The sequence below is a fragment of the Bactrocera neohumeralis genome, chromosome 4 (genome assembly GCF_024586455.1).
Source record: "Bactrocera neohumeralis isolate Rockhampton chromosome 4, APGP_CSIRO_Bneo_wtdbg2-racon-allhic-juicebox.fasta_v2, whole genome shotgun sequence".
Taxonomy (NCBI): domain Eukaryota; kingdom Metazoa; phylum Arthropoda; class Insecta; order Diptera; family Tephritidae; genus Bactrocera; species Bactrocera neohumeralis.
The window spans coordinates 63,095,641-63,119,912 of NC_065921.1; the positions used below are offsets into that span (position 1 = coordinate 63,095,641).

General features: G+C 37.8%; 1 protein-coding gene across 1 annotated transcript; it reads left to right on the plus strand.

Moving 5' to 3' along the window:
- Positions 1–7,659: 7,659 nt before the first annotated feature.
- Positions 7,660–22,693, plus strand: LOC126755532 (inositol-3-phosphate synthase). The gene is made up of 4 exons (XM_050468168.1): positions 7,660–8,077; positions 20,607–21,305; positions 21,371–21,613; positions 21,700–22,693. The coding sequence occupies exons 1-4, from the start codon at positions 7,952–7,954 to the stop codon at positions 22,336–22,338; spliced, it is 1,707 nt and encodes a 568-aa protein (XP_050324125.1). The 5' UTR covers positions 7,660–7,951; the 3' UTR covers positions 22,339–22,693.
- Positions 22,694–24,272: the final 1,579 nt, after the last annotated feature.

Sequence of the window (24,272 nt, forward strand, 5' to 3'; positions counted from 1 at the left end):
TCGTTGTTTGATATAAAATTCTTTCAAGTAGAATTAAAGTTACTGAATAAAGAAACGTTGCGATCGACCACAACACGTGCGGGTTCGGATAGATACCGAGAGTTGAAGAGGGAAGCGAGACGCATTTGTAGACAGAAAAAGAAAGAGGCCGAAATGGGTGAGTATGAAGAGCTTGATAAGCTGGCCGACAGCGGTAATGCTCGAAAATTCTATAAAAAAATGCGGCGGCTTACAGAAGGTTTCAAGACCAGAGCATACTCGTTTAGAACCCCCAAAGGTGATCTAGTCACCGATGCCCAGACCATACTTAAATTATGGAGGGAACAATTCTCCAGCCTGCTGAATGGCAGTGAACGTGCACCACCAGGAGAAGGCGAACCCGATTCCCTAATCGATGACGATGGAGCAGACGTTCTATGGCCCGACCATGAAGAAGTTCAAATAGCAATTACCCGTCTGAAGAACAACAAAGCGGCGGGGGCCGATGGATTGCCGGCCGAGCTATTCAAACACGGCGGCGAAGAGCTGATGCATGCTCCTTATCAGACATGCATGCATCAGCTTCTTTGTAAAATATGGTCGGACGAAAGCATGCCCAACGATTGGAATTTAAGTGTGCAATGACCAATCCATAAAAAGGGAGACCCCACAATCTGCGCCAACTACCGTGGGATAAGCCTCCTCAACATCGCGTATAAGGTTCTATCGAGCGTATTGTGTGAAAGATTAAAGGCCGTCAACAAACTGATTCCCCGCAAAACTAATACGGTTGTGTAAACTGACGTTGAGCAACACAAAAAGCTCCGTCAGGATCGGGAAGGACCTCTCCGAGCCGTTCGATACCAAACGAGGTTTCAGACAAGGCGACTCCCTATCGTGCGACTTCTTCAACCTGCTGCTGGAGAAAATCATTCGAGCTGCAAAACTTAATCGAGCAGGTATAATCTTTTATAAGAGTGTACAGCTGCTGGCGTATGCCGATGATATTATTATCATCGGCCTCAACACTCGCGCCGTTAGTTCTGCTTTCTCCAGACTGGACAAGGAAGCAATGCAAATGGGTCTGGCAGTGAACGAGAGCAAGACGAAATATCTCCTGTCATCAAACAAACAGTCGTCGCACTCGCGGCTTGGCTCTCACGTCACTGTTGACAGTCATAACTTCGAAGTCGTAGATAATTTCGTCTATCTTGGAACCAGCGTAAACACCACCAACAATGTCAGCTTAGAAATCCAACGCAATATAACTCTTGCCAACAGGTGCTACTTCGGACTGAGTAGGCAATTGAGAAGCAAAGTCCTCTCTCGACGAACAAAAACCAAACTCTCTAAGTCACTCATAACTCCCGTCCTGCTATATGGTGCAGAGGCCTGGACGATGACATCAACTGATGAGTCGACGTTGAGAGTTTTCGAGAGAAAAGTTCTGCGAAAGATTTATGGTCCTTTGCGCATTGGCCACGGCGAATATCGCATTCGATGGAACGATGAGCTGTACGAGATATATGACGTCATTGACGTAGTTCAGCGAATTAAAAGACAGCGGCTACGCTGGTTAGGTCATGTTGTCCGAATGGACGGAAACACTCCAGCTCTGAAAGTATTCGACGCAGTACTCGCCGGGGGAAGCAGAGGAAGAGGAAGACCTCCACTCCGTTGGAAGGACCAAGTGGAGAAGGACCTGGCTTCGCTTGGAATATCCAATTGGCGCCACGTAGCGAAAAGAAGAAACGACTGGCGCGCTGTTGTTAACTCGGCTATAATCGCGTAAGCGGTGTCTACGCCAATAAAGAAGAAGAATAAAGAAACATATCTTTATCTTGATTTTGATCGGTCAGTTTGAATGACAGTTATGTATGTACATATGTATATGTCATAGTGGTCTGATCTGAAATTCTATCGAAATTTGTTCGGAGATTTTAGCGTTGCCTTAGGGGAATTTGTTCGATTAGTTTGTATTACGTTATATGCTATGGTGATTTAATATGAACGCTTCCGACAAATAAGCAGCTTCTTGGTTTATATATGTATGTGTATCGCGTATATATAGACAGACAGATGTATATGGCTAAAACCACCCAAAGCTGATTATTTATGTATATTACATATCTATATACTATGTATATAAAGCCTCTCACATTTCCTTCTGGGTATTGCAAACTTCAGGATATAAAAAATTAATGATTGGATTTGAAGTCAGTGTCAAGATTTTAAAACAGCAGTGTTCATCTATTAATCTCGACTTACCAAAATTGCTTCTAACCTTACATCCACTTAACGATGTTCCGCCGACTATAAGGTATCACCGCTTGGCAAGCTCAGTCAGTAGTATAGTCAACTCAGTTGATGGAAATTTTTTCTAAAATGCTTCTTTAGCTTTCATTTTCTTTTGCTACTTTAATTATTAGGTATACACATACATATATACCAGTATGAATTTATATAAATCTTTATATATAAAAAGTACGTGTCTCGTTGTTTGCCCGTGATGGACTCCTAAACTACTGAACCGATTTTAGTAAAATTTAGCACACTGTGTCCGGTTTGAACCAACTTTGAAGATAGGATAGTAAAAACAATTCATAAATAAAAAAATACAGCGAAAGCTCTATTAAATGGACGCTCTATTAAGCGGATAACTCCAATAACCATGCACATTGTTGATGTTTATTAAGTACAATCTATTAAGTGGACAAATCTATTGACTGAACAGAAAGGTAACCAACATTGAGAAAGCAGTCTTAAATTCGTTATTTTTTCCAATGAAATTTATTTCTATGAACATATTCAAAATTAAATCTCAAACACAATCCCTTAGATTCTTCTACCGACAAAAACGTTTTCTCCTTTATTTGTAAATAAAATTTTCGCTGTAATGAATAGTTTACTATATGAATAATAGTATATAATGTATACCACAGCAACGCGTGGCAGGAACCACTAGTATATTTATATAAAAGAGTATTCCATTAAAGTTGTTCAATAATTTCATGGAAAAATTGTATAACAACAATTTACTTTCGAATCGCGCCAATGGCCTTTAAAATGTCTAGATTTCCTAGGTTACTAACGAGTAAATGCAATCATTCATATGCAAATCCATGTATGGGATGCAGTTTTTATCGTTTTTACCATGAAATCGCTAAAGACAAGAAAAAGTTGGCTAGCTAAAAATCTAAATTTGCACCAGTTCTAGGAATAGCTAGGCTTACTGATAAGCTTGAAACCTTGAAATCTTTAAGACAATATTTTTTTTAGTTCCAAAGGGTTAGCTAAAAAACTTCCAATTATGTTGAAGTTATAATTTTTTTGGATTTTAATCCATTCACTGAATTTTTTCCTTTTGGTTGTGACCAAAGTTGTAGAATTATGATGCAGTTTAGCTCTGTTATTATCCTTCAACAATTCCTTCTCTTTCCTCTTGCCGAAAATTAATTTTTCAATTATTTGACTAAAAATTCTTTTTTCCTTATATTATGTATATGTAGATTACAAAGCCATAGTTTTCTTAACGAGGGCGTGCTAGCACTCGCACGACAATCGAGCCAATGACATCGGAACGGACTGAATTTATATCCGGACTATCCACGCTACGTACACAGGTTGCCTTTTATATTTCGGGATTTTAGAGCAATATTAACCATTGAAAATCTATTTATTGTTTTCAAAACAATTCAATCGATGTGTGAGAGCTCGCATTGTCGTGTTGAAGAGTGATCCGTACAATGGGTACTTGGCAATGTCTTCTCTCGTTTATAAAAATAACCAAAGTGTAGAAGAAACCACGGTAGCTAATTAAAACAAACAAATATACAGCTTGTTACGCACCGGCTCAGCGTGTACTTTTAGATCTTCATGAAGCAATGAATTAAGTACAATTTTTCAGAAAATTTTCTTGTAGAATAAGATTGGTCAATATTAAAATTGGAGCTTGAGCGTAAGACCTATAGCAGAAGATTTCAAGGCGTAAATATTAATGACTAAAAGCTGCAATAAATTTAAAAACCATATTTTGTGAATTCCAAGTTGACTAAAGGGAATAAAAATAAAATGCGAAAGCAGATTCTGGTACTTTGTCGTTACATGAGATCCAATTACGGGTATATTCTTGCCTTCATATAGGTTAGTTTAGGTTAAATAGGTTGATTTATCGTGAAGCCCCGAATATTTCCAGTTGGACTCTTAGGTTCGGATCAAAAAGACCTTCACAAATCGGCTGTGGAGGAGAAAGTGTCTAGATGTTTCCACATCATTCATAATAATTTTTTTTCATTGAGTTATAAAATTCATAAGAAATGAAAAATTTTCCCAAAAATAGTCAAATTTCAACCGTTAATATCTTTTAAACGGTTGGGTTTACGAAAAAATCATAAGAGACCATATTTTAGAGCATTCTATTTCCTACAAAACCTAATTAACAAGATATTTTTTCAAGTAGTTGGAAGCGAGATATAAATTTCTCTATCTGATAATAAGAAAAAAGAGAAAACCGTTAGGCGGAGGACCTTCCCGTTACAATTAAAAACTCATATTTGGAGAGGCTTTCTTAGAGGTGTCTAGGAACCTATTTTTGCGAGTACCAATTGAAAAAAAAAAAATTTTTAATCACCCTAATGTACATATACATATTTCATCTGAGTGATACTACGGAAAATCCCATTTTATTCAAAACAAAATGTAAGCATTAGTTAATTGTTTTTTAAAGATAGCCTTGCATACAATTAATGAAATACCATTAGTGTCAAATTGCCTCCATAAACATTTCATGTGAGTTACATATATGAAATCAGAAGAAATATCCAGAACTAACCAGCATACGTTCGGAAAAGAAATCGAGTAGCTATAGTTGCATGCTTGGAACTAGCTAAAGCCGACGGAGCAGTGGTAGCAACTTCACGTCGCTTCGAAGAGCATCCCTCTGCTGCATACCTGCACCACCTTATAGTCCCCCCGTGCACAATTAGCTGCTCATTCATGCTGCATACCCTCACATACATATGTATGTACTTCATTGAAATGCGTGTCATATTTACACTTTTATTATTATTATTTTTTGCACAATTCTCCAAGTAGTTTGTTTGCTTACACACAAAATATTAAATAGCAAAAAGTTATATAATATTATTCGTTGTAAATTTCCATATGCACTCGCACTGTGGATCAATTGAGCTAGACTTGTGGAATTTTACCAGCCACCAGGCGCAGCTAGAAATTAATGAAACAGACCGTCTTTTACACACATGTTGGGCATATACTCATATACATATGTACATAGATATGTACATGGATGAACATATGTGTGGAAATATGTATGTGCAATAGTTCATATGCGATCGTCTGTAGCCCACTCCATAAATGTTCGAGCATATGTCCATACAAACCATACACGCTACTTTTTCTATGTGCAGCTATTGGAATGGCACAATGAAGGCGACCGTATCAGCTGGCACTGTCTATCCACCCGGTCATTGTCAATTCCAGCCGTTTGCGAAACGCTCTTCTAGAAGAATCCTTAATAGTGGGGCAACCGGACGAGCATCTACATATAAGCGTGAATGTCAGGCCCACTAAAGAAATAATAAAATAATCCATACAACCGAACTTTCAAAAACTGTGAGCAAAGCAAAGTGCATGAAAGAACCGAACACAACACATAAATTACTAATGGAGTTGTAAGTGGAAGAAAAGATGGGCATGCAGAAATTTGAACTGAGTACCACGCCTTCTATGCCGCAACGATATACCACATAAGGTACACGATGGCTTGAGAGTGCATACAATACATTTCTCTGTATAAGCATTCTAGCGCTACTTTAAAGTATAAGGTTGCATAATAATATTTGTATGTATTTAGGTACATGCATACTATACAAGTTTTTGATATCTTACCTTTACGCTTTCCGCATTTGACTTTGCGTCCTTGAAAATGAACCAAAAGCTCTGTAGAACTACTATTTAGAATGCTCAGCGTTCTTGAAAATTCCACCAAAGCTCTGATGAATCATTTAAAATGCTCAGTGTCCTTGAAAGTGCTAGGAAAATACTGGAGAATAATGAAGTATATGCAAGCATATAAGCAAAGCACTTCCAAAGGATAAGCTTTTTGAGAGATATTTTTTGGTTGAGAATACCGACGGTGAGTTTTTATGTGAGAAAGAGAGAGACGATTTTATGATTTATTAAACGAGTTAAAAGCATACCAAATAATTTTTGTAGAAGGTGAAAGTGGTGACCATGTCCAGCGTGGTATTGATCAGACTTACTAACAGGAATAATAGAGGCAATGTTTCAACAGTAGAGTTCTTTGTGTTGAACCCTGTTGGTCTTCTCCAAACAAGTTTACTTAAGGAAAATTATGATACATAGCTGAAACCAGATGACATGGATTAACTACCATATGTACAACAGTCGACTTTTCAGGTAGAATTTAAAGTATTAAAAGAAAGAAAACTCATTAACTTCGCTTGCGCCGAAGTTATAATGCCCTTCAGTCAGTTTGTCAATTTTTATGGCAGCTATGTGTTATAGTGACTCGATTTGAACAATATATTTGGAGACGGCACCAACTTTCTTTCCCTACAATCCCTCTATTACGATTGTTCAGTTTGTATTACAGTTACATATATCCTACATTGGTCCAATAACGTCGGTTCCAACAAATGAGCTGCTTTTTGGGGAGGAAAGGAGGTGTGTACAATTTCAGATCGAAATCTCTAAAACTGAGGGATTGAATTGACTTACAGCTGAGGGCTAATTTGACTCAGCTAGTCACGATAATAATAGGTACCTTATTTAGTTGTTTGTCCAAATGAACTTTTCAGTTCCAAATGGCGTAGATAGTCGTATGAGAGCTTCTACTCCTTGTTTCTGTTTGGGAAAGATCTCCAAACGGCAGATGAGATTTTATTTTCCACTCTGATGACCCATTCAAAGAAGTTGAGCATTATACATACAAACACATGTAAATACAATACATGGATCTAATATGAGGTCACATTTACATTCCTTAAGTTAACTTCGTTGTCCCATTTTTGGAAACTCAATTTTAGTAAAAATTTTTGAAATGTATTGCCCTTTGGCTCAAAACCTGTACTTATATTTAGGTAGACACATACGTACATACATATGTATGTACTTGTATGTGCGAAAAAAAACAAATTGTTTTGCGAACGACAGACTATTTAGCAAATGCAAAGCCGGCAAAGCGCTGCCACGAGCCAGTAGTGCGGCTGATATCGATGCCGGTACCAAATGTTTAGCGTTTGCTTCAATACGAACATAACAACGTCACACATATTCGCATACAAACGTACGTAGGTATGCCAGAACTCATTGCGAGCATATACACAATTCTACTTATGTACATACATGTATGAATACACATACATATACATATATCATACTATGTATTCTGGCTGCATGAATTAGCGCTTGTATGTGTACGCATGTCTACAAACTTGCAAGCCACGCGATATCCCAATTTGTTGATGGGGGTGTACACTTGGCCCCCCGCATCAGTGTTGTAGCATTGCTTTCTTCGTGATTCTATCGAAGCACACTACCACATGTGCAATCGCTCTGATGGTGGCTATGTCGGCTCTGGAGAACAAGCAAACGCCGGCTGGGGTTCAACATAAATAGGAGCGTATGGTGTCGTGAGAGTTCATTGGTTGAAAAACTGCCAAACTGAGCTGAGCTGTGAGTGGAAAGTAATTTTCGTAACGTCGTAAATCCTTGAAGCGATTTGTGAAAATATTCAATTAAGGACATTTACAATTTTCAAAGACTAAAACCACTGCAATTGCTTTTGCGATTTCTGCACGTTTAATACATCGCTAGACTTGTGTAAAAACACAGATCAATTAGACTTTATATTCAAACGAATATATAAATAGACAAGAGCAATTAAGCCAATTTTATTAACTGAAATAATTCAATAACAAAATACAATATGAAAGTGGACACTGCTACATTGGAAGTGATTTCGCCAAAAGTGCAAATCAGCGAGAACTACATCGAGACCGATTATGAGTACCAGACGTCGCATGTTAAACGTAGTGCCAATGACAAAATTCAGGTGAGTGACACATAATAAAATAGGCTTGTGCGAAAAATGAGGGGATTGGAGGAAATAAATGAAAAAAAAATCCATAGATATGTATGAAAATGTGAAAAATATTGTAATTATCAGATAATTAAGTTTTGCTTTTAGCGAAAAAAATTCACTCTTGTGTATATCCACGTTGAGGATTACTCACACTCTCATTATGTAAATACTATAACATTATTTTGTCTTCATGTGTATCATTGACTGAGTGATTATTGATTTTTCTATAATTTCATACGTGTACATATGCTTATGTGTGCAAAAATATACATTATGTGTCAGTGAAATAGCTACACGTCAAAAATATTTGGCTTCTAGACCATTTTAGAGAGCCGTAAGAAAATTAAAGTGCATTTGATTTCTTTTGGTCATAATAAATTAAATAATATATTTTTATACATATGTTATTTTCGACGACCTTTATTTTCTTACCAAAAAATTATTGAATAAATTTATAAATTTTCGAATTTTTATCCAGGGTATATTATCTTTTTAGGTATATATGTACATAAGTATATAAAAAGACCAATGTGACGAGCTCCGGCGATTTAGCCATGCCTGTCTGTACACGAACTAATCTCTCAGTTTTTGAGATATCGATGTGAGGTTTTACACGCATACTTTTCTCTGCTAGAAGTTGTGTCTATTTTTCGGAACCATCAATATCCGACCACTATAGTATACATATAACTACTATACAAACTAACTGTCCAAGACAAGTCTACAAGCTCCAAAGAAATTGTTCATACCTACTTATACTTTTATTCTCTTTTATGTTACGTTTCTTTTATATTATAGCTTCGGTGCAGTTGAAGTCAACACTTTTGTTTTGTTCTTGTTTATTTTATTTACATTTCGATTTCAGTAGTAGTTTACAGTCATTTTGCGATTGTTAATTTTGGGTTGCTATATCCGGATTTTTTGTGTTGTAGTCAATGGGTGTAGGGGTCGAATCACCACATTTACTAAAATGACAAAAATGGCTGTATGTGACGGAAACTTTTTGAACTCAAATTCGTAATCAAGACACCTCAAATAGCCCACAGACCTCTATACATATCAGTATCATATGTTTCCTTCTTATTGTATTTGTTGCGTAGTATAACCTTTGTCGATTATTTTTAATTATTTATTGATCTGAAGTTTTCCATTTTATAGATTTAAGTAGATTTTCTGTTATTTTGTTATTCATGCATATAAGAATTTCTTACGTACATACATACATATGTATGTATATAGGAAAAAAATCTCGCAAACAACAATTTTCTGAAGATGCATTTTGTGGGAATAGATACATACATATACTTATGTATGTAAATAGCCCACCCTAACATGAGTTAACTAAAGCGCCAGTGCTATCCCTTTCCTTGCCTTCACAACTTCCAGTCCAATGTACTCAGCTGAGCTGATACATGAGGAAATGTAGTAGCTGCATGCTCAATATAAAGCTGACTATATACTTATAACAAATATTGTTGTGTACAAACATATATAAGTACATAGCATTCTATAAGTTAAGTATGAATAATACTACGAGTATGAAGACCTGCCGCCACTTAAACAACCCACAACTTACCGCGCATGCGTTATAGTAAAAGTGAAAAGTGCGACTGGAAGTATACTCGTTTATGTAGTAGTAAAAGTCTATATATTAGGAGCGGTTTGTGCATGGTGTGGGAGAGCTTTTCGGCGCAGTGTTAGCGGTGCGTTTTGTTTTGATCAGCTGTTGCTTTGTTGCATGCCACCAAGTAGTTTCTTTTTCCAGCCAAACGGTGTTGGCGAGTTCACGTTCAAGGTCGATGAGCGTTCGTATTTGGGTGAGAGCGAAAAGTCAATAATGCACATGCTAGCTCACCTACGCACATGGCGATTATATGGCTTGTTTTTCCTGCGGAAAATTGTGTCAATTATGCAATTGAAATTTTGCAGAAAAGCTTGTGGATGAACTTTTTTACCCTGAACAGTGTATATTAAGGTTACTACAAAGTTTGGAACACTCTTATAAAATATGTAGATAGTATGAAATTCATCAGCGTAACGAGCTTAGTCGATTTAGACATGTCCGTTTGTTAGTTAGTCTGTATGTAGTATACTAGTCTAGTAAATTTTTGAGATATAGATTTGAAATATTGTACACGTCTTTTTCTCCTCAAGAAGCTGCTCACTTAGCTATAGATTATAGCTGCCATGCAAACTGACCGATAAAGATCTATTTATTATATGGAAATTTTTTTGATCTGTGAGGGATATTATAGATTCCGTCCAACCGAAGTTAACGTTTTTTTTCTTGTTTAAATTTTTAGTGGAAATATATACTCAAAAATATATTAGGCGCTTTCCTTCAAATCAAAATAATCTACTGACGTTTGACGTTTGTTCGACAATTTTTCTAGATAACATACTTACATACATACGTAGTTGTTAGACACAGTTCTATGTCGTTGTATCGGCAGATATTAGCCTAAATAGGTTTGGTGTATGTGGGTATGTCGCTGAAGTTACTGCAACTGACCAGAAATAAATCTCGGTTCATTCCAATCAAAGATGAAATTGTAATATGATGTAAAATTTTCTCAGTATTTTAGATATGAAAATTTGCACACGTCGGAACCACCGATATCTGTCTACTGAAGTATATAGCTGCCATACAAACTGAACAATCAAAATCAAGTTCATACGTGGAAGCTGTTTTATTTGTGAAGGGCATTATAGCTTCACTGCAGCCGAAGTTAATTTTTTTTATTGATTACTTATATTAGTGCAAATACTAAAACATTAATTTCAAGGTGATAATTTCCTTTCCATTAGTTAAATAAATCTAGATTAAATACTGTGAAATTAAGAAGAGTAAAGTTTAATGTCATTACTTTCGAAAGTCTTTTCAGAGAAAATATAGTACACATTTACTTAAGAAAGATTATCATATTTGTGTTATACTATTACTAATTAGAAACGCTACATATTTTGAAGTAGATGATTTTATTTTCCAATAAATCACATATTTATACTGTATTTTCACTTATTTTATTGAAACCTATGTTAAACTTAAACTCTAATAGTAAAAAATTTTGTTTAAATTTGTTTTTGTTTTGAAGATTTTAACAAAAACATGTGGAATCAACGATTTAAGTGCGACAACTAATTTGAAACGAAAATATTTTATAAGCAAAAAATAATGATATTACAAAAATGTGCTTACTTTCAGTTAGTATTTTGTTGCTTAACCCTTATACTATTATATGACTCCACATCCACTGCAAATTGACGTTATTGGACTCTGACAGCGTACCGCTGGTATATTTTTGGTACTAAAGGCTTTTTTAACATCACACCAGGGCTGAACGATGGCAATTCCAAAACATTGATGGAATTTTCATCAAAACACTTTTGTGTCAACTTCGCCGCATACTTTGCATCGTTATCTTGTTGGAATTTCCATATAACAGGCAAATTTTCCTCCGCTCATGGCATCATGACATTTTTCAGGATGTCGACGTATTTCACCTTGTTTAAAATTCCATCAATTTTATGGAGTGTACCAACACAACACCAAATAAAACATCCCCACAACATGAAAGATCCTCAAGCATACTTCACTTCGCATGAAATATGTATAGCGGGGATAAAATTTTTGATTGATTAGACGGCGAACATATCTTCGACCATCAAGACCTTTGCGACTAATTTTTGTTACATCGCTCCAAACGACATAACTCTTCTTCTTCTTAATTGGCGTAGACACCGCTTACGCGATTATAGCCTAGTTAACAACAGCGCGCCAGTCGTTTCTTCTTTTCGCTACGTGGCGCCAATTGGATATTCCAAACGTAGCCAGGTCCTTCTCCACTTGGTCCTTCCAACGGAGTGGAGGTCTTCCTCTTCCTCTGCTTCCCCCGGCGGGTACTGCGTCGAATACTTTCAGAGCTGGAGTGTTTTCATCCATCCAGACAACATGACCTAGCCAGCGTAGCCGCTGTCTTTTTATTCGCTGAACTATGTCAATGTCATCGTATATCTCGTACAGCTCATCGTTCCATCGAATGCGATATTCGCCGTGGCCAACGCGCAAAGGACCATAAATCTTTCGCAGAACTTTTCTCTCAAAAACTCGCAACGTCGACTCATCAGTTGTTGACATCGTCCAAGCCTCTGCACCGTATAGCAAGACGGGAATTATGAGTGACTTGATATCAATATCATCGGCATACGCCAGCAGCTGTACACTCTTATAAAAGATGGTACCTTCTCTATTTAGTTCTGCAGCTCGAACTATTTTCTCCAGAAGGAGGTTGAAGAAATCGCACGATAGGGAATCACCTTGTCTGAAACCTCGTTTGGTATCGAACGGCTCGGAGAGGTCCTTCCCGATTCTGACGGAGCTTTTCGTGTTACTCAACGTCAGTTTACACAGCCGTATTAGTTTTGCGGGGATACCAAATTCAGACATCGCGGCATAAAGGCAGCTCCTTTTCGTGCTGTCGAAAGCAGCTTTGAAATCGACGAAGAGGTGGTGTGTGTCGATTCTTCTTTCACGGGTCTTTTCCAAGATTTGGCGCATGGTGAATATCTGGTCGGTTGTTGATTTTCCAGGTCTAAAGCCACACTGATAAGGTCCAATCAGCTTGTTGACGGTGGGCTTTAATCTTTCACACAATACGCTCGATAGAACCTTATATGCGATGTTGAGGAGGCTAATCCCACGGTAGTTGGCGCAGATTGTGGGGTCTCCTTTTTATGGATTGGGCATAGCACATTTAAATTCCAATCGTTGGGCATGCTTTCGTCCGACCATATTTTACAAAGAAGCTGATGCATGCTCCTTATCAGTTCTTCGCCGCCGTGTTTGAATAGCTCGGCCGGCAATCCGTCGGCCCCTGCCGCTTTGTTGTTTTTCAGGCGGGCAATTGCTATTCGAACTTCTTCATGGTCGGGTAATGGAACGTCTGCTCCATCGTCATCGATTGGGGAATCGGGTTCGCCTTCTCCTGGTGTTGTGCATTCGCTGCCATTCAGCAGGTTGGAGAAGTGTTCCCTCCATAATTTAAGTATGCTCTGGGCATCGGTGACTAGATCACCTTTGGGGTTTCTACAAGAGTATGCTCCGGTCTTGAAACCTTCTGTAAGCCGCCACATTTTTTCGTAGAATTTTCGAGCATTACCCCTGTCGGCCAGCTTATCAAGCTCTTCGTACTCACGCATTTCGGCTTCCTTCTTTTTCTGTCTACAAATGTGTCTCGCTTCCCTCTTCAACTCTCGGTATCTATCCCATCCCGCACGTGTTGTGGTCGATCGTAACATTGCGAGGTAGGCAGCCTGTTTTCTCTCCGCTGCGACACGGCACTCTTCGTCGTACCAGCTGTTCTTTTGCACTTTCCGAAAACCAATGGTTTCGGTTGCAGCTGTACGTAAGGAGTTTGAAATGCCGTCCCACAGTTCCCTTATACCGAGTTGTTGACGAGTGCTCTCAGAGAGCAGGAGTGCAAGCCGAGTAGAGAATCGTTCAGCTGTCTGTTGTGATTTCAGCTTCTCGACGTCGAACCTTCCTTGTGTTTGTTGGCGTGCGTTTTTCGCTGCACAGAGGCGGGTGCGAATCTTAGCTACAACAAGATAGTGGTCCGAGTCGATGTTAGGACCTCGGAGCGCACGCACATCTAAAACACTGGAGACGTGTCTTCCGTCTATCACAACATGATCGATCTGGTTGGTAGTTTTTCGATCCGGAGACAGCCAGGTAGCTTGATGAATCTTCTTATGCTGGAATCTAGTACTACAGATAACCATATTTCGAGCCCCGGCGAAGTCGATCAGCCTCAACCCATTTGCGGATGTTTCATCGTGGAGGCTGAATTTACCGACCGTAGTACCAAAGATACCTTCTTTGCCCACCCTGGCGTTAAAATCGCCAAGCACGATTTTGACATCGTGGCGGGGGCAGCTCTCATAAGTGCGCTCCAAGCACTCATAAAAGGCATCTTTGGTCACATCGTCCTTCTCTTCCGTCGGGGCGTGGGCGCAAATCAGCGATATGTTGAAGAACCTCGCTTTGATGGGGATTGTGGCTAGACGTTCATTAACCGGAGTGAATGACAGTACTCGGCGACGAAGTCTCTCTCCCACCACGAATCCCACACCAAACTTGCGTTCCTTTATATGGCCACTGTAGTAAATGCCACAAGGACCTACTCGTCTTTGTCCTTGTCCCGTCCATCGCATTTCTTGGACGGCGGTGATGTCAGCCTTTATTTTCACGAGGACATCAACCAGCTGGGCAGCGGCACCTTCCCAATTAAGGGACCGGACATTCCAGGTGCATGCCCTTAAATCGTAGTCCTTATTCCGTTTGCCGTGGTCGTCATCAAAAGGGGGGTCTCTCATCCGAGGCTGGTTGTTACTGTTCATTGGGGGTGTTTTTTTACGTGGCGGGTCCCAAACCCAGCGCACAACCCTATGTAGGGGATATTTCGCCTTCTCACTTTAGCTCGCCTTCAAACGGATGTTCTTAGGCTACCCAGAGGATACTTGGTCAAAGACCGGAAGTAGTGAGCTGCTTGAGTCATATGTAAAAGAATCGTTTCTGGCCACTCCCAAGTGAATGGCGATCAGAGAACTTTCCTCACTTGCGTGAACTTCTACACATGACTCCATCCTCGACATAACTCCATTGATTTATCAAAGTCTACGCGTCGTTTCCTATGAATTTTAGTCAGAATTGGTTTCCTACGTGCTGCCCTGCCGTGAAGTCCAGATACGACCAAACTCCGGAAAATTGTTTTCTTGGATATTTGTACATTATATTTGTCTTGAATTTCAATGAGAATGTCAGTGGAACTCATTTTTTTTTTGGGTCTCCTCGGGAGATAGTAGTAAATCTGCGGTATATTTCTGTTGAAGTTTTTCGGGTTTTTCTTTGCGTGCAATATTGAAAATAGTTTTCTGTATATACTTAAGGACATTCAAAAACAATTTTTTTTTTTGAGCATTTGACCTTATTCGAAATTTCTTTGGATATCTTTCCAGACCGACGAAGGTCAAAAATGTAGCTGCGAAGGGTAGGTGTACAGCTGCAGCTTTTCCTTATTAAAAAACTTGAGTAATATATTTTAATATATTTTAAACCACTACTTTGAAACACACACAACAATATTCTCAGTCACTTTTTTGACACCGGAATTTATTGTCTTGGCGAAAATGATCAATGAGATCAATGATTAAAGGAAGTCAGCAAAAACAGTCTATGGTATATTGAATAATAATGCTATACAATATCATTTGAACTATGTAAAAGAGTAAAAAGTTGGTATAATCACAATAAATACTGTACTTGTATCAATTATACGACTTCAACTGAATAATTGTGGTTTTTCTGTCTTTTCCATTAACAAAGATGCTATAACTCCGTTTTAAATTAAAAGCTTCTACAGCTTGTAGTGTATTTGAAAACCCAAATCTAAAACTGAATTTTATCCGAAAAGAGGGACCTCCCTTTTTCTGAAATACACTCAGAAATTTGCCTACGATGTTTTCGTAAACCTAACTTAAAGGATATTAACGGTCGAAGTGTGATTATTTTATGGCAATTTTGTTTTCTTATGAATTGTATAACTCAAGGAAAAGAAATCATTATAAATTAGAAAGCTCATAGTTTAGTAGAAAATTAAGTGCTCTACAAACATTGCCTCTTATAATACAAAAAATATATAAAAATATGTATGTGGTGCATTGATGTTTGACGAAAAATATCTCTTAAACGCTTAACTTAATCGAAAAATTACCATAGAAAAATTACTCACAGTACAAAGCGAAAATTTTTGAGTCTTTTACCCACCCTAATGTACATACATATGTATGTATGTACAATATATCATTGACTATATAAATAATACATTTTCAACACGCAACCGAACATATCGTATTTGTTCAAAACTGTACAAAAATGCCGGCCGGCCCCCACGCTTGCTCATTAATAATCAGGCGATAATTTTGTGGCGCTACTTTCCACTTTAATTGGCAAAATATGTGCATACTTATGTATGTTTGGATATACATATGTATATTTAATACAGACAACAGTAGATACATACATACAAATGTGTCAGAATGATATCTGCTGTTTGCAAGTTCTAATTTTTGCCAAAAAATTATCTTTTTTTATCATATGCATTAAAAATATAATTGTATTCGCTTTTACAGTTGCTATTATAAATTAAAGTAGATACGACTGTTTCGTCTTAAAAAAAGACTAAGCCAATTTTTGACAACATCTCCAACCTTTTTTAAGAATTCTTCCACAACCAAAACCATTTATATTTATGTAGGTATTTCTGTCTTTTTGTTACTGCTTTTTATTAGTAGTTTGAGCTCAACCGAAGAGCTAAATATTTAGTACGTAAGAGCATATATACTCAAACGCATACCTATAGTAGTGGGTCCTAATGGAATACTTGTATACACGTGACGCCACAATTGCATAGCTACATACATACATATGTATGTATTTATACAAATATGTATGTAACGATATTTTGTTCTTTACTACCGGTTGCGGATTGGTACACGTCGTTGTTGAGAATTTGTTAAAAGAAAGAATGAAAATAAAAATAAAATAACTTTTTGAGCTAAGAACGCTTCTATATTCTAAGAGAGCAATAAGTTTTATGTGTTTGGCACATGTTCCGTTACACATGAGAACGATTGGGGTCGAGATATTAATCAGGTTTCCACGATTTAAGGCCCGATTTGAACAACTTCTTTTTATGCCCTGAACAGGGTATATTAGGTTTGCCACGAAGTGCGTAACATCCAAAAGAAAACTCGCATATCTTACCAAGTATACATACATACATATATTCGTAAATTAATGATCGAGCTGAGTCGATTTAAACAGATCCATTTGTCAGTCTGTCGGTCTGTATGTGTGCGAACTAGTCGCTCGCTTTTTTGCAGATATCACTGTGAAATCTGACCATTTGTCGGAATCATCGATATTGAACCATTATAGGATATATAATAGCTGCGTTATAAACTGATCGATCAGATCCGGCCAATTTCGATTCAAATTATTTCAGGATTTTATCTGCCAATAACAACATTGATTTGAATCAAGCTTTTTTTTCTTGGAAAACTTTTTTTATTTGGCTAAATATCTTTTCGAAATTTAGCACGGATTATTCTCTAAGACAACGCTACAACCTCCGAACATATTGTTCAGATTGGACCACTTTAGACTGTCGCTGCAATTCAAACCGACAGATCAAAGTCAAGATTAAGATCTGTTAATAACCTGAATTTAGCATTAGTAACGGGTGCCAATGGTATACTTACTTTCTATAGTATACCTATGAGTTGGAAAATAAAGCACTGATTTTCGCACGTTATAAAATATTTATTTCACTGTAGTATCACAATAGAATCTTATTTTATTCTTATTTATTGTATGTATCGAAATTCCAAGGTTGGACACTGTTGGCGAACTCGATACTTCACGGCACTTTTCGAGTTGATAAAAAGAAAGAAATTGCGGTGATGGTTGCGGTTAAATAAAAATTAAGAAGACTGAATATCACGGACGACTGTCTTGCCTTACGGATGAAACGGATCAGAGCGAATCCCGGTCGGAGCCATCTCTTTTGATGGTTGATTTGGTTTGGGTGGTGAATATTAGCTGACATTACGAGTCGTCTCGTTAATAATCGTATGGTTGTTGTGTTGTAGTAATGACGTAGTAAAACGTGTGTGTGTATTGGGGTATGCTGTGAGCTGTTGTGTGATGAGGTGTTGTGACGTGACGTGATGTGTGGTGAAGTGATGTGGGATGCTGCAGAACGCTCATAGCTCATGTGAGCTGACATTACGAGTCGTCTCGTTAATAATCGTATGGTTGTTGTGTTGTAGTGTTGTAGTAATGATCGGTATTTGATGCGTGCGTGTGTATTGGGGTATGCTGTGAGCTGTTGTGTGATGAGGTGTTGTGACGTGACGTGATGTGTGGTGCTGCAGAACGCTCATAGCTCATGTGAACAAGCATGAAGTTTTTTTATTTCCAACAACGTGACTAGAACTAGTAAAACGCTTTCCGTTGGATGCAAACCGTTACGTTACTTTAGACTGTAACTGCAATTCAAACCGACTAATCAAATTCAAGCTATAGATCTGTTAATAACCTTAATTTGGCATGCCGTTTTTTATTTCCAACAACGTGACTAGAACTAGTAAAACACTTTCCGTTAGATGCAAACCGTTACGTCTTCAGATTTAGTAGTTCATATATAGTACATATGTATGTAGTTTCTATAAAAAAAATGCAGGGTGTATAGTATAGCTTCGGTGCAGTACAAGTTAATATTCGTCTTTGGTTATGTATCTAGAATAATTATGTTTTTCTTTGGATTAATGGCTTTTCATCTCAGTACGTATGTATGTATGTACCATAAAATATTATATAAGCAAACCTGCTATAAAATACGACGAAAACGACAGTTTAATACATGAGAGATACGAGTTTTTTGTTTGAAATCATACAATACATTCTGCAAAAGTAAACATTTGAAAATTGGTTCTTGCTTACTTTCCTTACCATAGTATAACGTTCAACTATAATTCAGTTATATGTCCTTCTTCCTGCTTCTTTAAGGCCTATCTACAAAATAATGTTATTCACCTCTTCACACGAATGTTTCAATTACCACGGTTAAGTTTTCTACATTATTAATTTGAAACACATTCACGCATTGGGACTCAGAAATAACACTCGAAGATTCATTTAAATATTTGCTTAAAAGAATTGGGATACAGGGTTTGTCCGAAAACTAATAGGACTGAGTCGATTTAAAAAAATTTATTGAACCAGTTATAATTCTTTAAAAACTTTCAAAATAGGCTCTTTCTGCGTCGATGCAGCACTGCCAGCACGACTTCCAAGCGATGAAGGCGTCACGGAAGGCTTTCTCCGGAATAGCCTTGAGAACCGAGGTGCATCCTGCTTGGTTCCCCTCTGTCGTCTCAAAATGCTTGTCTTTCATCGGCCTTTTCAGGTAAGGGCGGCCACATCTGGGCTGTAGGGCGGTTGCGGAGGCATTGGGATGCCGGCCTTGGTTAGGTTGCTGTTCACAAGAAAGGCAATGTGAACCGGGGCGTTGTCGCGGTGTAACTTCCAATCGGCTGCGATGTCTTGTCGGACCCGATTAACCCTTCGTGTAACTCTCTTGAAGACTTTCACGTAGAACTTGGTGTTGACGGTTTGTCCAGGAGGAACAAATTCGTGGTGAACGATGCCTTTGATGCCAAAAAAGACAAGGAGTCCTTCCGTCCGTGCAAGCTGTAACTTGAGTAGAAATTGAAATATATCGATGACACTTAGTATGTAGGTTCCTCAGTACAAAAAAAAAATACTAGTTCGTAGATTGGCGTAATCGGACCACTGCCACGCCCACAAATCGCCATTAACCGAATAAAGTGCCATAACTAATCACTAAATTAAGATATAAAGCTGTAATTTGGTACAAAGGATCGCAGTAGCAAGGGGTACCTGTGTGTGTGATAACCCCAGTAACGGTACTGTTAAAAACTACTAAAAGCAATAATTAACTACGCCAGAGAAGCAAAAATTTGCTGTCAGGATGGTATGTCAAGGCTTTATTGGGGCCAGGGTAAAAATTGGACGATGCGTGGCACCGCCTACTTTTGGGTGAAATCCCATATCTCGGGACCCGACTGACCGATTTAGTACATGGCACGTGAAAATGGACGAAATCGGACAACAACTACGCCTACTTCCCATATAGCACAATTTTAAATTACACAAAATAAATTACAAAAATATTAACTACACAAATCCATAAGCAATTAATATAACGGGATAAAACTTTGCACGAATAATGTCTTTAGTGTGTGCCATCTTATGACCAAATAATTGTTTAAATTCAATAGAAACTGTTCAAGTCCTAGGGGTACCGAATATATAGACCCCGGTACCTATAGTTGACTTTTGAATGAAAATGTCGGTCAATGTGTGCTATATGTAACTGAAATTAAGGGATAATCCTTTGCGTAGAATGGCATGTCTGTATGTCCAAAGTGGGCTGAATCGAACCAATAGCCCCCATATACTTAATATAAAGATTTTCGAACTTCCAGGTGACTTAGTAGCGAATATATCGGTCAGTATGTGAGTTATCCTAATGAAAATATGAGAGCGTACTTTATTAATAACAGTGTATCTTTGTGCCGAAAATAGATAAATTTTAGCGAAAACTTGGCATAGCCCTTATATGAATGGTTTTACACCTTAAAGTATTTCCCCGGCTTTGATTCTTGCAAGTTGTAAGAGTATAAAATGTTCGGTTTCACCCGAACTTAGCCCGTCCTTACTTGTTTTTGGTTTTTGCAATTTATAAGAACCTTTAATCACTAAAGTAATGAAATTAAGAAGTATACAATCTCTGTAAAAGCTGAAAATTTTTTATTTCAAATCTCTATGAATCGTCTTTTGATCTCGTTGCAGGTATACCCTGAGTCAGCTGCACTGAAGATCCGCACCGATCGGCGTGTGCCGAAATTGGGTTTAATGCTCGTCGGTTGGGGTGGCAATAATGGTTCCACACTAACAGCTGCCTTGGAGGCTAATCGGCGTCAATTGCAATGGCGTAAACGTACTGGCATTCAAAAGGCCAATTGGTTTGGTTCCATTACACAGGCATCTACTGTACTAATTGGCTCCGATGAAGATGGCAAGGATGTGCATTTGCCGATGAAGGATCTCGTACCCATGGTTAATCCCGATGATATTGTTGTTGATGGTTGGGACATTAGTTCGGCGAATATTGGCGATGCTATGCAACGTGCGCAGGTATTGGATGTCGAGCTGCAAGATCAACTTTACAAGCATTTGTCAACGCTTCAGCCACGTCCATCAATTTACGATCCAGATTTTATCGCGGCTAATCAGTCGGATCGCGCCGATAATCTAATTAAGGGTACTAAATTTGAGCAATACGAACAATTGCGTCGTGATATACGCGATTTTAAGCAAAAGTCTGGTGTCGATACGGTACTCGTATTGTGGACTGCGAATACAGAACGTTTCTGTGATGTAAAAGAAGGGCTAAATTCCACCATGGCTGAGTTGGAGGCATCTTTGAAGGCGAATAAGGCAGAGATATCGCCATCTACTATTTTTGCAATGGCCAGCATTGATGAAGGTGTAAGTGGCAGCATTTTCCCTATGGCATTAGTACTTATTAAAACAATATTTCTATGCTTTTGCAGTGTACCTATATAAATGGCTCCCCGCAAAACACTTTTGTACCTGGTCTAGTTGAATTGGCGGAACATAAGGGTGTCTTCATTGCCGGCGACGATTTCAAATCGGGACAGACTAAACTAAAGTCGGTGTTGGTCGACTTTTTGGTGAGCGCCGGCATTAAGCCAGTATCCATTGTCAGCTACAACCATTTGGGTAATAATGATGGCAAGAACTTGTCAGCGCCACAGCAATTCCGCTCTAAGGAGGTGTGTGTAGTGTTGAAGATATTAATTTTTTTTTACCAAAAATTATATTGCTTTTATAAATTAACTCTTTATGCTTTCTGTTATAGATTTCCAAGAGTAACGTGGTCGACGATATGGTCGAATCCAACGATGTGCTTTACAAATCCAATGAGCATCCCGATCATGTGGTCGTCATCAAATATGTACCCTATGTGGGCGATAGCAAGCGTGCCATGGATGAATACACCTCGGAAATTATGATGGGCGGTCATAATACGCTCGTCATACACAACACCTGTGAGGATTCACTACTTGCAACACCGCTTATACTGGATCTGGTTATTCTCGGTGAATTATGTTCACGCATACAGATCAAGAGCAATGAGCGTGCAGACGCACCTTGGGTCTCATTCAAACCAGTTCTCTCGCTGCTCAGCTACCTATGCAAGGCACCGTTGGTGCCACGTGGCACACAAGTGGTGAACTCTCTCTTCCGCCAACGTTCGGCCATTGAGAATATCTTACGCAGTTGCATTGGTTTGCCACCCAATTCACACATGATGTTCGAGCAACGTTTCGATTTTGCGTCGATTACCAATGAGCCCCCAGCAAAGAAATTGAAGAGCGTGTCAAATGGTTGTGCCACTGAATTGAATGGCAAATCTGCCAAAGTGTCAGCTGTAGCGTCTAAAGGCCACTATGCCAATGGCAATGCGAATGGTCATACGAATGGTCTCACTCATTAGGCGCTCATTTGCAGGAGCGCTCAAGAAAGCCAATGTTTGTAGGGGAAGACTAAATTATGCGGCAACGTTGTTGGTAGTGCATAGGAATACTATTTAGTTAATAGTAAATATAAGATCGGTGTGAGACATTCCCTAAATATTATCCCACCTTTGGCGCATAATTATATTGACACTGACTCCTGCTCATTTTAGACGGCACTTTAGTGACAATTTATACCGTAGTTTAGTTATATGTAGTTTATAATGCACTTTTAATATTGTATTTGCAAACATACATAAGAATATAGCTGTAAAATATATATAAACAATAACAAATAAATATCCTAGACAATAATTTTTGATCGAGGAAATGAAATGAATGACCAATGTTATTTGAGATAGCTCATTAAATATCGAAATAAAAAAAAAATTAATTATAGTGTTGATCGAAAAACTAAACAAATTAAATGTGCTTAAAACAAAAACAAAGATAATGTTCGAAAATTCGTTTGGGAACTCTTTACAGTTTTTTATCAAGTATTTTGAAAAACCACTTTACTGATTTTAATTACAGTGTTAAAAACGAAAGCATTTATAAAAATATTTTTATAAATAAATAACGTTAAAAAATAATTATATTACGTGTATATTTTTTTGTGTGAAAATCAATTTCTATTATAGTTGGTTGGTTTTTATAATTAGAGCTTGGCAATAAATAAAAATATATATTTTGTTAGATTTTATAATTGAAAAATGTATCAAAATATATATTTTTATTGCACTTTTTTTGAATAACTTTCCCACTTTGCGAGAATTCAACCGACGGAAATCAAAGGCAGATTTGTTTGGTTGTCGGAATTGCAAATCAATTCTGATTTTCAATGACGTCACAGAATCTGAGTATTTTCCTCTTTTTGTACCAATATTCGAATCAAACAAAATGTGACAAAACTTGCAAGTGAATAATTTTGGAAGCTATTCTATTACAGTTTACAATGAGTTCGAATGCTTTATTGGAAGAAGAAAGCAATGAAAAATTAAAATATTAAGAGATCACAGTAATACAGTTGATGCTCTAGGAGAATCGTAATGTGAAATTTAGCTTGCGTTGCATTTTGCTTTATTTCTGATAACAAAACTTATGAAATTGGTTACTTTGTCACAAAAAACCGATTCAATTTCTGTTTCGAGCATCAAACCAATAGTATCGGACCGCTCGTCTAGCTAAAACTGCGATTGTATTTCCAATAAGGAACGTTTGATCATAGAACCCTTGAACGATGTGTGGGGGGATCTTAAAAATTGCCCTAGTAAAATCATATGAAAAAATCGTCATTCAGAGATATAGAAGTGTAAATAAATATTCTAATGGCATAAGGCAAAAAAACTAAAAAAAAGAACTAAAAAGAAGATCGGATATAATCAACACTTTGGCGACATGTTTTTATTGCCCTGCAGTACTGGAGGTGGTGATTGTCCATACGGGAAGTGCTTAACCTCATTGCTTACTATACTGGCTATTTGGTAACCGGACGTCAAAACACCTACTAACTGGATCCTACATGGGTACTTACGTGAGTGATCCTATGGTAAGCGAACGACGAGCCACCTTGTAAGAAAATTTATGCGTTTGAAATCGAAAGCGAAAAGTAACGGCTAGGCATAGCATTTGTTTTTGATATTGTATGACATATGTAGGTTAAATTAAAAGAAGAATAATTTGATCGCTATTTGTTTACCGCCTTCAATGCACCATTCCTGAATTTACAGAAACTTTTATAACGCATCGAACTGTTTGTTATGCTCTTGCAACCGGTTGCTAGAGTATTATAGTTTTGTTCACTAAAACTAATCGAGATGGATATAGGGTTATTATATATATATGTAAAAGATCAGGGTGACGAGAAAAGTTGAAATCCGGTTGACTGTCTGTCCGTTCGTCCTTTAGTGCAAGC

What these genes read in the sequence shown, in the direction of transcription:
- LOC126755532 (XM_050468168.1), top strand. Translation starts at nt 7,952, where the DNA reads ATGAAAGTGGACACTGCTACATTGGAAGTGATTTCGCCAAAAGTGCAA. An exon ending in GTGCCAATGACAAAATTCAG is followed by an intron (nt 8,078 to 20,606) that starts GTGAGTGACACA and finishes ATCTCGTTGCAG; the next exon opens with GTATACCCTGAGTCAGCTGC. An exon ending in TGGCCAGCATTGATGAAGGT is followed by an intron (nt 21,306 to 21,370) that starts GTAAGTGGCAGC and finishes ATGCTTTTGCAG; the next exon opens with TGTACCTATATAAATGGCTC.